Source organism: Pelmatolapia mariae, linkage group LG8 (assembly GCF_036321145.2).
Source record: "Pelmatolapia mariae isolate MD_Pm_ZW linkage group LG8, Pm_UMD_F_2, whole genome shotgun sequence".
Lineage (NCBI taxonomy): Eukaryota > Metazoa > Chordata > Actinopteri > Cichliformes > Cichlidae > Pelmatolapia > Pelmatolapia mariae.
In genome coordinates this window covers 14,665,875-14,683,217 of record NC_086234.1, presented here as the reverse complement: position 1 = coordinate 14,683,217, position 17,343 = coordinate 14,665,875, and the positions used below count along the sequence as shown (strand labels likewise).

At 41.7% G+C, this 17,343-nt stretch overlaps 1 protein-coding gene across 1 annotated transcript in view; it reads right to left on the bottom strand.

Moving 5' to 3' along the window:
- Positions 1-4,172, bottom strand: part of nrg3b (neuregulin 3b) — a 195,983-nt gene extending 191,811 nt beyond the window's left edge. The window contains exon 1 of the mRNA XM_063483027.1: positions 1,610-4,172. Coding sequence (XP_063339097.1) covers positions 1,610-2,444 — 835 coding nt within the window. The 5' untranslated portion in view covers positions 2,445-4,172. The remainder of the gene's footprint in view (positions 1-1,609) is intronic.
- Between the last annotated feature and the right edge of the window lie 13,171 nt (positions 4,173-17,343).

Genomic DNA, 17,343 nt, shown 5'->3' with positions numbered 1-17,343 from the left:
TAGCACAGCAGGGGTTTTTTTGTTTTAAAAAAAATGGTTTAACATCCAATTTCCAAACAGCTATGCAGGAAATATGTTGCCCTAAGCTAAAGAAAAATATATCCCTTAATCACTGTCAGTGGAGTATTAGCCACTGACGTGTCCGGTGACGAACACGGAGATAAGAAATAACTTGTAGTCATCCGGAACTGCTGTCCAAACATATGAGCCATAGCAGAAATGTTAATAAATGAAGGTTCAAGTTGTCATCGTGATACTTTGTCACTGCCCTCTAGAGAAGTAGGTTGAAAAAAAGAACAGGAAGCTATCCAAAAATACTCTAATGGTGAGCCCAGTTATCGGAAGTGAAGATGCAACTTCGCCAGAATAGGGCACTAAAATGAAAGACCCCTACTTAAATCCCAAAATGCTCCCAACATCAGTGAGTTGGAAAAAAAAGTTACATTTTACGTACTCATGCCCAGTGCTAATGATTACACACACATCATGCTCCACCCACATTAAAAAAAAAGAAAATCTGTGTGAAGTTTAGAACATGTCCCTTGTGGAATTGATCACGAAGCCTTCTTTCTTTACACAATGCAAAATATGCAAAATTCACAGCTCCCCTTCTTTAAACCCTATTTCCCTAAAGCCTTTCCCTCACTTAGCCCTCTCCATCTGCCATCTCTCTCTTCTCACAACTCCTACTCTTCAATTTCCTGCTTTGTTGTGCTTCCCGCATTCACTTCCTTCCTTCGCCATCCTCTTCAACTTTATGTTGTTTTCAAAGCATTTCTCATCTTTTAATCCATTTCCTACCACATATATTTCCACTTGTCCTCGCAAACGTCATTCTCATCCCTGTACCCATCATTTCCCCCTCTCAGTCTCTTTTTTTATTATTATCTCCTTCTCCTTGCCTCCCTGCAGTGTTAAAGCTGTACCTGCGGCATTCTGCTCCCAGTATCCTCTCATCTAAATGGGATGTGTGGCCTTGTTATATCTGATTCCTCTAGACAAGAGGTGAGAGCTAACCTTTCTCCTACTTCCACACCTCACCCGCTCCTGTTATTTGTTTTCATAACACAAATATGCTGTCCTCGGTCACAGCATCCATCAAAAAGCTTTAACATCCCAACTCTAGCAGACAAAACAAAATAAATTCTACGAAATGGAGCTCTGTCTTTAACGGTGCTTAAACCACTGTGTGAAAAAAAGAAAAACCTCCTCCGGAGGTAAGATTCATATCGGATTAATGCACAAGTGAAAGATAAAGACAAGAGGGGTGAAAATACTGAGAATATCCTCGGATATCTGCCTGTGCTAATGAATATGATTAATGTTAAGCTGCTAGAGTATCCACTTTCCATGTGGATATAGAAGGGAAAAAAATTATATTCTCAGGCCATGAGTTACAACAAAGCATATCAGACGAAATAGGTTTTCTTTACCAAGGCACACAGGTAGAGATGATAACTCGTTACTGTAGTCAAATACCATCCTTCCTGTTATAAAGGCCCAAAAAGAAAAGAAGCTCTTATGGTACACTCATCAGGAGACTCACATGCATAACCTCACACAGCAGTACTTACTTATACAATTCCATAAATTCAAAAAGTGAACTTACGTGTCCGGAAGCGGTGGTGTGGGCGTGTGGCCGGGCCCTTGCCTGGGCGTCCATGATTCCAGCGTGATGTGGGCTTGACAGGGGCTGGCGGTTGAGAGGTGGTCGGCTGTACCTTAGCAGTGGCCTTGAGTGTAGCTGTAGTTGTAACAGATGTGGTAGTGGTGACGGTAGGAGAAGTCTGCCCTGGCTTGGAGTTGACAGCTCCATTACGTCCATTGCTGTTTCCCTTTCTCACATTACTTCGAGGGGTGACCTCCCTACCGCTGGATGGTGGAGTGAGTCGAGTGGCACGAGTAGCAGAAGTGGTAACAGTCCCGCTAACGCGGGTGCCAGCACGGTTATGAAGGTGTGGGGCACTGTTGCCATCTCCATTGGCAGTGCTGCCATTGGCCGAGTGATTAGCTGGTGGCCCTGATCTAGTTCTTGGCGCTGGGGCGGTACCGTCTGCAGCTAGTGGCGTGGTAGTTGACACCATTGCTGTCGTAGAGGCTGCTAAAGTACTGGTGGCAGTGGAAATGTCAGGCCCCTTGGGCATGGCACTGGGTTTAGAGAGAAATATAGGATCCTGTCCAATGCTACCTTTAGGATCCACTAGATCAGTGGGGACATAGTCTTGGACGGATCCCACCACAATCCATTTTAGCAGCATGAGACTGAGTCCCAGTCCCACAAAGCCCATGACTAGGGGCACGGCACAGAGCCAGGTCTGCTGGCGAGGCCACACGGCACAGGGGCCACAGCGGAGAGGGCCCGGGGCTCGAGGAGATGCCTGTTCTGCCCCTGGTTCCTCCAGCGTCATGGCTGCTAGAGTGCTTGCACCAGAACGATCGCTCATCCTGCTGGAGGTTTTTTTTTTTGTCTCTTTTAAGGTACTGGGGAGGTCAAACAGGTGGCCAAATTACACAATGGCATGTAAGAGGAAGGACAAGTGGTGCAGAAGAAATGCTGTGCATCTTAAGTAAATAGTACCCACACAATACCTGGTCTATATGCCTTCATGCAGCAACATAAAACACGTACTAATGCACAAGCACCCACAAGCAGAGCAGACACGAGATAGCCTGAGTTACTCAGTCACGTACTAGGTGTAGGCTTACTAATTAAAAGCTGGCACGGCACTCAAATGCATACACGAGCAATATAACCTACACTCCCTCTGGCGGACAACAAACCAAACGCACATAAACTCACACAGACACAGAAATGCACAAGAATATACACACAAGCACACAGGTTATGGACAGGTGAGAGAGAGAGAGGCGGGGAAGAGGGAGGGGGGTCGGGGGGAGGGCGCCTCACTGTAGTTCAGCGCTAACGAAGCGATGATAAATCCCAGGATGCTTCACTCCCTTGTTAAAAAGCCGACGCAAAAAAACGAAAGATATCGATCCGTTGCGTGGCGAGCTTCAGATTGGAGCTGTAAATCCATACGCGTGTGTGTTCGTGCGCAGACCAACAACCTAGGCTAAAGGCAGCACCCTTCTCCGCTCAGCTGGATGATTATCGGCCGAATAAGGTCGGCAAAAGACAAGCCACAGATTGTTCTTCAAATCACTCTACTCTTGGGTTTCATCGGAGTTTACTTTACATTAGAGCCTGTAGCTTATGTGCAGCCTACTAATGGGCTCCCTTTCCCACTTGCAATGTCTTTGTAGGCTGCTCCAACTTTGCCTCTCACAGCCCTTAGGAACGGCCACCCTTTCAGTCGCTCCAGCTGTCGATAATCCAAGCCGGTGAAAGCCACCGAAACTGAAACGAGGCAGGGCAGAAGGGGATCTGATGTGATCTGCCAATGAGACTGGGGCGGTGTTGCTGTTGGTGGTGCCCTGAGAAGCGGGCTAAATCCAATTGATCCTGGTCTAATCCATACGCTGACCACCCCGCGCTGATTTCCCGGAATGACAGCGGCGAGTCTCCAGAGCAGTCTGACTGCAGTCCGTCCCTGTGATAATATATCCAGTGTTTGGTGGAGGAGAAAGAAGAGAAAGAAGAAGAAAAAAACAGGAGCCCCTTACGATTCGTTTACCTTCGCTGCATTCCCACAGTGGTGCAAGCAGCAGAAAGGGAGACGGGTAGAAAAAGAGGATGGGGAAGAGAGAGAGAGAGAGAGGGAGGAGGAGGAGGGGGGTGCTGCTGCTCTGAAAAAATGATGCGGCGGCTGTTCTTGGAGGCTGCAGACTAGGGAGAGACAGAGAGTGAGGGGAGAGAGGAGGGAGGGGAGGGGAGGCTTGCTCAATCCGCGGTGAATGATGTGGGTTTCACGGCTCCTATCCCATCCGGCGCTCTCCTCCGGTTCATCGCCGTCCTCAATACTCCAAAGTGACGAATAGTGAGTGCCCCATCTTTCCCCGTAGACTCCACGGCTGTAGGTGTGCTCTGACTCCCTTATCAGCAAGAGAAGAGAAGAAGGAAAAAAGAGGAAGAAAGCGACAATTGTGGTGGTCAAAAGCAGAAAGGTAGCGGGGAAAACAAGACAGAGAGCACAGATGCGTGTTGGCTAAAGCTCTGCAGCAGATGCAGATAGGAGGCAGAGGGAGGAGGCGGCGGCGGCAGCAACAGCGGCGCGCACCACACACGCACAGCAACGAGAGAGGAGAGGCGCTACCATAGACACACCCCAGGGAGCGGTGGAGATAGAGCGAGGGAGGGAAAGGAGGAGAGGAGGAGGAGGGAGGCGCCACCCCGATGTCTTCCACCAGTGGCACACAAGAGCAAGCAAACCAAACACCGGGCTCATAATTTAGGCTATGGGCGAGTTGGAGCACTACTTCAACTTGATACTTCCGCGGGCAGTAGATGAATCCCGTATTTAACAGTTCACAGGGGACAGCGGTGCTTTAGGCACACAGCCAGCGTGGTTTTATGGCCAGTGCAACTTAGTGAAATGAAAAATGTGCGTTCCTACTTTTAGAAGGCATACAGTTCAGCAATGAGACGTAAAGTGCCCGAACCATCAAGGTCGTATGGAAAGCATAAATGCAACGCAAACAAACAAATGTGTGTGCGCACAAGTAAACTTGGACGACATAGGTTAAAGACATTCTGCGAACTTGTTTCGTCTTTGAATTCTGAGAAATAACCACCATTCGGCATCACTTGGAGCCCACGCAGTCTGTATTCTCTTCTTCGTTTTAAAATAGTTTGCAAATTTGTGGCAATAATTTCCTACTTGCGGGAGCTTTGGTTGTCACCAGAGACACATCAGTGTTGCTGTTATTTTGCTACAGTACCTTTTCCCTGTTCTCACTCAATTAATTTCAGTTGTATTATCATTAATCAGAAAAGTGGCTAATTTTACACAGGTTGCACTCGGTTAAGGGTTACTCAGTCAGTTAGATGTCTCCAAGCCTGCAAATCGTCTCAGCTGTCCCTTTTTGTTATGTGCAGAGAAAGACGTTTGCAAATACAGAGACAGTCTTTGGTTTCGCACGCACTGTTCCTTGAAGTAAGGACTGTGGTCTTATTTAAGGCTGCCATCTGCTTCTTTGTATCATGATTGATTCTTTTTTAAATAGAGAAACGGGAGTAGTCGACAAAATCAAGAAAACCGTTTATCATTTCGAAATGTGGGTGCATCTATATTGCTGTACATTTGAAAAGAAGGCTGAAAATGGGTGTGTGTCTTTCTCTAAGTATAAAAGGAAGTGAGAAGGAAAGGACCAAGATAAAGGGGTATCTTGGTCCTTGATGTGATGTCAAGTATCCAAAACTCACAACAACTCAGAAAACCCCCCAAAATCTTAAACATTTGATATTGCATTCTGTCTTCTTACATATGGCAAAAAGTCACATTTTAAACTTTTTTTTCTTTAAATATTCCTTTACATTTTAAGCTGCTGCCAAAGCGGTTCGCCTTTTTTTATGGACAATAACAACTTCCGTGACCCCGAAGTTTGCTTTTCATTTCATTTTCATAGACAACAGGAAGTGACACAACCACAAGCTCCTTTTATATTCTTGCAGTGATCACATTTTTCATTAGTGGCTTTGCTAATGTTCACGATGAGTCTGACTGCACTGTTTACTGCTTTAGGCGCAGAGGTAATGTCCCGCTCTGAAGATGCTTTTGAACTTGACAGGCTGTCGACAGTCATTCTCTCCCAGGAATATACTGTGCTTCTTACCCCTCTCAAGTATTTGAAGATTCTTAAGAAGGGGAAAAAATGTGAGGATTTCCAGCAGAGGAATCTATTCAAGTCATTGAAATGTTGGTTCCATTTCTGTACGAGTTTCTTTTTGTTTTTGAATAAAGTTTCAATGAGACTTTATTAGACCTATTAGACTTATTAGAGTATTATAACACAACATAATGTTTCATATACTATTTCCCAATATTCACTCATACATTAGTAATACTGTAAATGCAAATACATTTTAAAACCTATAAAAAGCTGTTGTCACAAATGCCACAACTAAAGCATGTGCTCTGGACCTCAGCTTGTATTATGTAATGTAATTATAAATTATTTTATATAAGAACATAAAAGTGTAACTTTTAAACAACTGTTTATTTATGTTTAATTTTTTGTACATTTCTTATCAAAGTGAGTCTTGAAAAATAAAAGTGGGGTAGGTACCAAACTATGCGCTCTATAATGAGTAACAGTTCAAGCCCTCTGAATGCAACATCCAGTGATTTCCTGTACTTGTAAGCAGGTACCAGAGAATTCCTTTCTGTTATGCAGAAAAGGGCATTAAGCTCACTGGCTGTGATGAACATCCATTGACGTAAGTTAAAGTTCATCTTGTTGCCATTCGGCTTATCCTGGCTGTGGAGGTTTGTCGTTAGAAGCAGATATCATTTTATCTGGTGTATTCCCCTGGGTATCTCCTTGCCCAAGAACATTAGTGGCTCTATGAACCTTTTGCTCAGATGCAGGGTTATGTATTGTGTCAGTCATCCTATCTAAAACATGTCTAGCCTGTTTTCAACTCCAGGGCCGCCTTTCCGGCCAGTGTGCCTCTTGAGCATGAAGATGTGTGTGTAAGGTCAATAGGTAATGGGTGAATTTACACTCTCTGCAACCTTCACACCACTATAAAAATAGCTTATAGGCTTCTTTTACTAACCTTCTTCACTTTGAGAGCATAAACTATGGCAACCTTTATCTCCGTATTGATTATTGCTCTCTGTATAATATTAAAAATCAATGTATTTTCCCTCTGAAAGTGTCTGCATTCGAGGATCTCTAGGGAGCTACTATTTAAGAAGACTGATCAGGACATACAAACACATTCTATAACACACTGAGAAAGACTTCTCAAACCAAAATAGAGGAAATACATTTATAATGCGGTGTCTTTTCCTTTGATAGCTTCCTGTGCAGCTTCCTTCCTGCATGTGTGTGGTGCCAGAAAAGGTGAACGCAGTCTTAGAGTGTCCCCAATCCAAACCTGTAAAATAGGATTAGTGCTTAATGGGGTTCACTAGTTTCTACTAGTGCTTCAGTGAGATGCTTAGTACTATCCCTCTTTGATTAATGCATTTGGCAAGATCCCTACCTGACCTCTGGAAGCAGGCTTTCACGAAGCACAAGAAAAGTTTTCCTCGGGTTATGAGAATAATTAGCTGGCACTTATATTGCAGGGAAATTCAATTTCAGGACTTCCTCTCTTAGCCACAGAAACCAATGCAAGTCACTGGTTACAGCGTCTCCTAAGTCTGCCCCTCAGTTCTTATCTAAACATTTGGTCTTTCTCATCTATGTGTCGCTGCATTTTACCCCACGACCTTCAACACTCAGTTAAACAACCTTATGAGTGTTAATCAGGAGAATCCACATTGTGCTGCTTGGCTACATGCATTCCTAATACTTGGAAATCGCAGCTCTTGTGGGATCAGTGCACTTCAAATATACTTGAGATTTTGTTCACAGGCAGGTTTTCATTTGAATGTCAAATGGGTTACCTGTCAGAGCAGAACTTAGAAGTGGGGGTGCCCACTGCAGTGGACTGCAAAGTACCTCGTTGGGCAATCTCCACATCTAAAGAATAGCTGGAGAATTCCTGCTAAATGGGAGGTCCAGGTTTTCTTGGTTTTTAAAAAACTTTTGTGATATACAACAAAAGCGAGTAGGATTAGAGCTTTTAAAATTTGTATTTTATTTTTTAGTGAGGTTTTGCTTGCGACATTAAGAACATAACATGCAGGAACTGTTAACGAGTAGACGAGTTAAAAAGGCAAATTTAAAGCATGTCATAGCCAAATCCATGCCATTCAAGCTACTGTTAGTCATCCCATAACCCAACAGAGAAAGAAAGCTTTTTAGTGTGTTGTTGAACTTCTGCATCATGCTCTCAGTTGACAGTTTATCAGTGGCGAATGTAAAAAGTCCTTACATATTGGTGACAGGTAAGAGTTGAAGATCAGCAGCAGCACCTACAAGACTGCAGAAAGAAATATCAAAAGTGCTGTCCATGGTGCTGATTCTTAAAAAAAAGTGACCAGCAAATAATCAACCAACAGCCATTATCAGTAAATAAGCTATAATAAGACAATGCACAGTCTCAAGTGGTGTTTCTTCTTAATTTGACTTATAATATTATATTTTAATGATGTATGCATGATTAAATAACAACATCAGCATTATGGTACCACAATAAATACAGTAATATCGCTCAAGGCATCAAAGTTCATTAGAAATACATCTTAGAAACATGATGTGGAGTAATCTTATCATTGGGGTGCAGCAGGCAGACGATATTACATGTGTAGGAGTAATTAAATCATCTGTCCCCAACTGCAAACACCACATCATCATCTATTCTATATTGTTGAGGCAGCCGAGTCATAAGCCTACAAATGGGATCAGCTGTTCTCAGCTGTTGTTGCCAAATGCAGTGGACCTCCAACATTGCTGCCAGTGGGCACATTGCGTCGTTCAGTTCCAAGGCCTCCTCTTTACTCCGAAATGAGAGGGTGGAGAGGTGTAACCCAGCTGGGGACAGTCGCACATGCTCCGTAATTTCAATTTGAATGTGTCAACAGTGATATGTTTTGCCCATAGTGAAATTCACTTCTGTTTACATTGCAACTCTATGACTTTTGCCAGGGTGGATGGATCTTTATTCCCTCTGAGTATATATGCATTTCCAGCAAAACACTGGCTGAATAGTGAAGGGAATGGAACTCAACTGTGGTTCTTGTCTCATCTGGCACTTTCTGGGTATATGCTCATATTATCTTATTTCCAATAAGTTCAAAAAAGAAAACATAATCACAGTACTGCTAATAAGATTTCTCACTGTTTTCTTAGTATCATTAGATATTAGTACAAAGCACAGACCATTAATGTTTCAGTCATTAAAAAAACAGCAGGATGTTGTTTTTAAAAAATACTAAATACTTTTAAAAATCCATACACTTTTGTTATGTTTCTAATTCATGCATTGGCTTTGCTGCACTGACAAACAGTCAGGGACATAAAGAGCAAATTGATTGCAATGTAGCAAATATTATCCTGTGTTTTTCTTTAAAGACAATTTACAGGAATTTTGCTTTTTGCATGCAATGTTTATGAGAGTGTCCTTCACACATAAATCCTTAAACAGCCAATACTTTGATTCACTTCCCTTGATTAGCCACCAGTTTCTTACCTACTAACGCTAAACCGACCTTCAATGACTTATTGATGAAAGCTCTATCTGCAACTATTTTGTGTCTTACTCAGAGGGTGGCCGTGTCTCTGGGGAGCATAATCACTGGATGGTAAATCTTTGGAGAGAAGCAACTGCATTTCCTTGAGGTAATATTAGGCTCTCCATTCTGTCACTTTGTATTGCTGCCTTTATCTTACCCAGTGGTTGATTTGAAGAAACAATTTCCAAGACAATAATTTATTTTGATACCAACGGACTTTAAAATCAACCAATTTCCAGAGTCACGATTACAAAGAAGCATGTTAAACATGTCTTTTTCCACAGATTTGTTTCCAAGAATGCAACCTCATGTCGAGCGTATGTCAAAGTTTACCATGAAGAAAACAACATTACTGTTGAAAGCATAACAGTCAATCCTAAACACCATTAATTCAAGCTGGAGGACAGCACCACACAAATATGTTCGCAGTTCACACTTCCCCTGTGAGAATAATTTGGGAAACACTCGCATTATGTTTTATTCAAACCCTGCTTAATAATACACGAGATATTGCATGATTTGGTTGTGTGATTCAGTATGTGTGTGTGTGTGTGTGTTTCATGGATTTTCTTAATTGGCTAGAGAATGTAGCCTCATGACCACTGTGACTGTGATACTGGAGATATAATGAGAAAAACTCATGGACTGAAGTGTAAGGCAGATTGGTGCTCAATGAAACTAGACTGATCCAGTTTTCAAAATCTGCTGTTTGATTCAGGCTGGTTTGAACTGTGGAAATACTGGACAACATGCCTTCAAAGAGTCCAAGAGCTGAGCTGTCTGCCTTGCCAAATATACATTGTTGAACAGTCATTCAAAGTCTTTCAAGCCAGGAAGTGACTGTTCATCTGAACAAATTAGTCATTTAAGCTACACAGTATGTCAGTATGATTTGTATTTCACAACTGCCATTTCAGGCGAACCACCTACGCTCTAAAGTACCTGTGACTGCTTTCTATTTTCATGATAGTGTATATCTACAATTATTGTACTAAGACATAAGATAAGATAAGATAACCTTTATTAGTCCCACACGTGGGAAATTTGTTTTGTTACAGCAGAAAGTGGACAGTGCAAAGTTATATAGCAAAAATTAGAGAACACTGGAATAGAATAAGAATGAGATACTGTACACAACTGTACAGAATAGAATAGAATAAAATAAAATAATATATACAATAGGATAAAAATAGAATACAAATGCTATATACAACTGAGTAAAAATACAACTTTGTCAGAAAAGAGTATTGCACTTAGTCTTATTGCACATATGTGTGTTTGATCAGCTGCAAAGTCTTTATTGTGGAGTCTGACAGCAGTGGGGAGGAAAGACCTGCGAAATCTCTTCGTCCCACACCGTGGGTGCCGCAGCCTGCCACTGAAGGAGCTGCTCAGTGCTGTCAGAGTCTCCTGCATGGGGTGGGAGATGTTGTCCAACAGGGATGACAGCTTAGCCACCATTCTCCTGTCACTCACCACCTCCACTGGGTCCAGAGGGCATCCTAGAACAGAGCTGGCCCTCCATATCAGCCTGTTCAGTCTCTTCCTGTCCCCAGCAGAAATGTTGCCGCCCCAGCAGACCACACCGTAAAAGATGGCTGAGGCCACCACAGAGTCATAGAAGGTCTTCAGGAGTGGGCCCTTCACTCCAAACGACCTGTCTCCGCAGCAGGTACAGCCTGCTCTGCCCTTTTCTGTAGAGGGCTTTAGAACTATGAGTCCAGTCCAGTTTATTGTTCAGATAAAGACCAAGGTACCTGTAGCTGTCCACAGCCTCAATGTCCATACCTTGAATGTTCAGTGGTCGCAGTGGAGGATGTTTGTGCCTGCAGAAGTCTACCACCAGCTCCTTGGTTTTATTAGTGTTGATCTGGAGGTAGTTCTGCTGGCACCAGTCCACAAAGTCAGGGGTCAGTTCTCTGTACTCCTTGTCATCCCCATCAGTGATGAGGCCGACTATTGCAGAGCCATCAGAGAACTTCTGCAGGAAGCACTGGGTGAAGTTTCGTCTTGATGCATTCTCAATCATCCAGGAAAGTAAATCTCCAAAAGTTGATTCTGTTCATCTGGACGTAGCGTTGGGTGAAGTTGCGGGAGAAGTCTGCAGTGTAGATAGTGAAGGGGAACAGAGCCAGAACCGTTCCCTGTGGGGCAGATGACCCTGTCCGACACACAGCCCTGAGTTCTCACATACTGTGGTCGGTCGGTGAGGTAGTCCAAAATCCAGGTAGTGAGGTGGTGGTCCACTCCTGTGTTTTCCAGCTTTTCCTTCAGGACTGTGGGCAGAATGGTGTTGAAGGCACTGGAGAAATCAAAGAACATGATTCTCACAGTGCTCCCAGCGGTCTCCAGGTGAGAGAGGGAACAATGTAGGAGGTGAATGACAATCCAACATGTCAGTTGGATTGTGAGTAAATTTAGAGTTTTATCATCAAACTGTTAAGGACTTATAATATAAAAAAGGCACCATGAAGAGAAGCAATGATGATGTATTATGGTGATGTTGAATGCTAATGGGTTGTTGAATATGACCAAAATATGAAAGATGAAATTTCTTTCATTGTTTGTTGTCACATTGCAATTTATTCTAACTTTTGCTTAACACTACAAAGAGTCTATAGCTATGTATGTAACAGCACGACAGTGCTGTGCCCCTAATGACACTTCTAACAGGCTACTATTAGCTGCTACGCACCATATTGACTTAGTGTGTCATTATTACAACATTTGCAAATTTGCAACTAAAACAAAGGACCACAGAAGCTGATGGGAATGCTATTAAGTTTAAAGATATTTGGTTATTATTAACAAGACTTTGACAAAAGCCGAACAGTCACTCCAAATTAAACTAGGACAGTTGTTTCACGTTGTCATTAAACTGCGTTGTGAAAGGGGCATAATTAGCACTCAAAGTGGCATCTTTTTCATGAATTGCACTTTCATAACCTAACAGGAGAATGAGGAAAATATTTTTTTTTCTGACACAAAATAAAATTGGTTTTGAAATGTTAAATGAAAGCTTGTTTTCTTACAAGTTTCACACTTTTCATACGAGCAGTACTGTGACACTAAATGTTACTACCTTTTAAATGGCTTAAACCATCAAAGATTCTCTGTCTTTGTGCATCCCTAAGAAATGTCTCAGTGATACACAAAGAATATACATCATTCTAATAATTGCACATACCTTTATGTAGGGAAGCTACATAAAGCTTCTACTGAAGGGCTGCTGGTTTGCTGAATCAAAATGACATTTCACACATACAGTCGCCAACCTGATTCATAGTGAGCTTCAATGGCTGCCCCCACCCGCCCGCCCGCCCACACACACACACACACACACACACACACACACACACACACACACACACACACACACACACACACACACACACACACACACAAATCCCACCCCAGAGTGTGTCACCTGTCCTCCTACATTAGAGTCTGTCATGTTGCCCATAATACCACAGCAATCCACAGTGTGGTATTAAACAGGAGAGGCATGAACGCGAGGCTTCCTGTTGCTATGTAAATTTACAGAAAGAATTCCACTTACTGAAAACATCCTGTACAAATATGTCACACAATCAGTAATAAAATGGAACTGCAGTTATGATTTTTTAATGCCATAATACTGTTCAAGATTAGATAAACTATTTTTCTGCATCAACTGGAGTTTAGTGTGTGTCTGCTTTTTGTTTAGTCCATGTAAACTGATTTTCAAGCTGAACTAATCTCAGTTTTCGTCTTTTTTTCTAGACTTGTACCTCAGTCCCAGATGAGAATATGATATAGCAATAAAAACAATAACAACACAAAGAGAATCGCCGGCTAATCAAATTAATCTTAGTCAACAACAGAATGAAGAATATCTGTCTGGGCGATATAACCCACATCACACCTGTTGATGTGAAGTGGGGCAGTGTTTAAATCAGCGGTGTGTTTAATCAATATTATTCACTTCACTGGTCGATGGTTAAATGCTGGGAGCTGGTCAGTGTTTATTATAATGAAGTTTAAACTTCATATTTTCTAATAAATAAACAAACTAAAATCCTCAAATGAAATGTTGTAAGCTTCACTGGACCAACAGAATCTGAACACCACAAAATGCATGCATCTGACTTATAACACTTATGAAAATATAAAAAATAACATCACTATGATGATGAGTTTTGCTAAATGATGTAATGATTATTTTCACTTTTTGCTTTAGTTTGTTCAACAGTCCAAAACACATGCTGAGTTTACAATAACAAGCCTACAAAGGCAGCAAATATTCACAGTTGGCTCAAAAACCAAAGAATGACCAGGATGATTAACTCTTTTTTGAAACAACTGATGATTAACTAATATTTTCTAGTAATGATTAGCTCATCATTTATCCTCAGGTGACAATTATATTTATTATACCCTTATCCCAGCACTAAATAATTTTGTACAACTAAAATGCTAAAACATTCTCTCGTGATTCACATACTGACTGAGGGGCAGATCTTTAAAATTCAACCCACAGCTGTAATCAGCGTAATTCAAACCGTTACAGCCTCGGTGATCATCACCTCGTCAGCTGTGAGGAATGCTGCTGCTTTACATCTACAGCAGAAGATATTATTATTTACAATCATTCTCCTACGTGTCTCCTACACGACATCGGTTTGACGTAAAAGCACACATGCAGAGAGACCAGTAAAATATGAGTCATTCTTTTTCCACACTTGCAGTCTCAGATCGGCCATATTAAACTCTGCTCACTGATGGAAGGATGAAACATTAAACAGAGTATTATTGATTAAAACCATGAGTATAATTTAATATGCAAGTGTGATTTTTTTTAACCTTGTTGGTGCACAACTGAAAGAATGACTGACTGACTTACTGACTGAATGAATGAATGAATGTTGAGTTTGAGTTTGCTTTTTTGTCAAATGCTTCTCTTGGCAGTATCTGAAGTGTACCTCAGTGTGCAAACCTGTGGTGTGTAAAAAAAACCTTCCAGAAGAGTTTCTGAAAAGCAGATTCACTGTAGAGAGGATTAGGATATATCCATTCACTAACAGCTTTATTAGGTTAATCATGCTAGTACTGGGTTAGGCCTCCTTTTGCCTTCAAAGCTGCTTTAATTTTGGTGGCATAGACTCAACAAGTTGCTGGCAACATTCCTCTGAGTTTTCGGTCCATATTGACACGATAGCATCACACAGCTGCTGCTGATTTGTTGGCTGTACATCCATGATGTGAATCTCCCATTCCACCACATCCCAAAGGAGCTCCATTGGATTGAGATCTTGTGATTGTTGAGGCCATTTGAGTACAGTGAACTCATTGTCATGTTCAAGGAACTGGTTTGACACCATTTCACCAATAGCAGCAGTCTGTACTGTTGATCATGCAGGGTGGATCTACCGTTGTTGTTTACACCACATTTTCACCCTATCACCCAAATGTTGCTTCAGAAATCGAGACTCATCAAACCAGGCTTGAATTTGAAGTCTTCCGTTCTGACAAGCGGTTCATTGAGTTCCTGTTGACTTCTTATGATCTCAAAGCAGCCTGGCCATCTTGCTCTGACCTCTGGTCTGTGGGAGTGTCTAGTGTTTTTCCACCTGTAGGGTGCCAGTCTCCTCTCCACCCGTTTGGGGTGGAGCTTCCTACTTCTCACCTGGGCCTCATCTACAAGCATTCAGCAGGAGGAATTTCTTAAACCAGAGCAACCAGCCACTCCTCGCCTGTTTATTATGTGCCTTCTGGTGATAACTAGGTAGCTCTCATATGAAATTGTGTTATCTGACTTTTTCTCGTGTAACCTTGTCCCCCTTGTGTACAGAGGGTGTTGATTCCCGCAAATTGGACTCACCTGGAGTGAACTTTGATTCCTCCACTCTGGAAATATCTGACCGCTTTCCCTGCCTGCTTGTCTGCTCTCCAGCCTGCCACTGCACCCCGGATACTCTGGCTGCTGAACTGCCTCAGGATACTGCAGTTGGGAAACTCTGTGAGGACTGGTTGTGGCTCCCGGGCTGGGCAGACACCCATATACTAATGAGGGGTGTCAGAACTTAGGAAGGGGGAAAGAAGATGGACAAAAATGAAGACAAACCACCTGTACTCCTGGAATGCTAATATAGTGTAAAAGGTCTGAATCTGAAATTCAGGTCAATTATTTCCAATAAAGTTTCAGCAGGAAAGCTGTGAGAACAAATTTAATCTAACAGTTAAGTGATTTTCTCTATAGTTTTAATTTTATTGGAGTTAGTTAGTTTCACAAAAACACAAAAAAATCTAGCTTTTATTTGAGTTATCTAAAATACTTTTTCCACAGCTAATTTCAATTTTTACTTTTACTACTAGTTTTAGTTAACTATTATTACAATGTTGGGAAAATCCCATTAGACCAGCAGTTTCTGAAATACTCAATAGCTCTGTGCAAGTCACTTTCATAATAATAATAATAATTACAGGGTTAAAAACTGTTAAAAAGAGTTAAAAACAATAAGAATATAGAATTCCTATCAAGTTTTAAAAAAAATGCAATATTTATAATTCAAGTTGGAAGTTTATGTATGGACTTGAGAGGAAAAAAGAAGAGAATTAGAGTAACCAAGGTGTGAACAAGCTTTGACAGTACTGTTGGCTGAGACAGATGGAGCAAATTAATGTTAAAGAGGGAACAATAGAGAACTAATAATGTTAATGCCAGAATTCTTTTTTTTTTTTGATTTCCCGGAGGCAAACGCAGAGGACAGTGGTAGCAGGTGTAGTTGACAGATAGAGCTGGGTGTCATCAGCATAGCAATGGAAAATTACATTTAAAAAAATCACCGCACTTCACAATTCTGGTGAGCTGTTGTATTTATCACCTCTACATGTCTAAGTGTGTTTAGTTGATTCCATGTGACTGGCTGATTAGATATTTGCATTAATGAACAGTTCAACTCATGCGTCTAACAAAGTGGCTGGTATGCAGAGATTGTAATATAAAGAATATTATGAGTATTTTGTGGTAAAACATCAACCATCAATAAATTTTGAGTCAAACCAGAGCAACAGCAATAGTATTTGAGAAGTTCAATAAGAGGAGGTCAATATTATTTAAAGTACAGCAATTTAGTGTGTAATCCTACAGACAGAACAAGTGCTAATTCACCTGAAACAATCAGTCTTTTAAATCAGAAGCTAGCCCAGTTCACTGGATGTCAGGGCACAGTAATTTCCCACATGGAAGAAGAAGTCAAGGTTCTCTTTTAACTTATTGCGCTGAAGCAGAAACATAATCAGTGCAAAGTACATGATTATTGTGGTAAGAGAAACATTATCAAAAGAACCGTGGGGATAACAGCACAGATGGAAGGAAAACTAGCACCCTGATGCATTTTCAGCTGTCAAACTGTCACATAGAACGCTACTGACACATGGCCCACCTGCCTCCTATGTTTCTCTGATATGACAGGCAGCAAGCTAATTTGCTCAACACTCTGTGTCTGAAAAGTCTGGAATCACTGGGAATTGGCCAAGTGAACAGCATTTCAAAGACGCTTGTCATGAGTGGGAATTGAACAATAGCTCCATTCAAAGACTAGAAATCCTCAGATCATTCAGCCATTGTAATGTATGCAGGGGAACAAAAAGATAAATAATGATATACTGCTCATCCCTAAGATGCTTGAAAATCCAGACTCCCTGATACCGATAGCATCAAGGTAGCTCCCACTGCTGACTTCCCCTTCTGTTTTCAATGAACTTATTTTTTTTCACTGCATATCAAAACTACCTCCAGCAGCGACTTCACAGATGGATAGGAATTCAAAGTTGTCATGTCAAGTAGGCCTGCTTGCAGTAAGGTGTGACAGTTATTCCACACGCTATGGTCTGGCCTTGTCATTTTCTTTTGGTCATTGTAAAGGGCTTTGCTCCTCCTCGCCAGCGTCCTCCCTGGTGGCAGTGACATGTACAAACCCAAATGGAGGCTGCATCAGTGTGCGATCAGTGACTTGAGAAAGTGTTCAGTCTTTTCATATGAGACCGCCATGACATACCAGATGATGCACACACATATTGTACAAAGGTCTTTCAAGGTAACCCTTAGTGATAG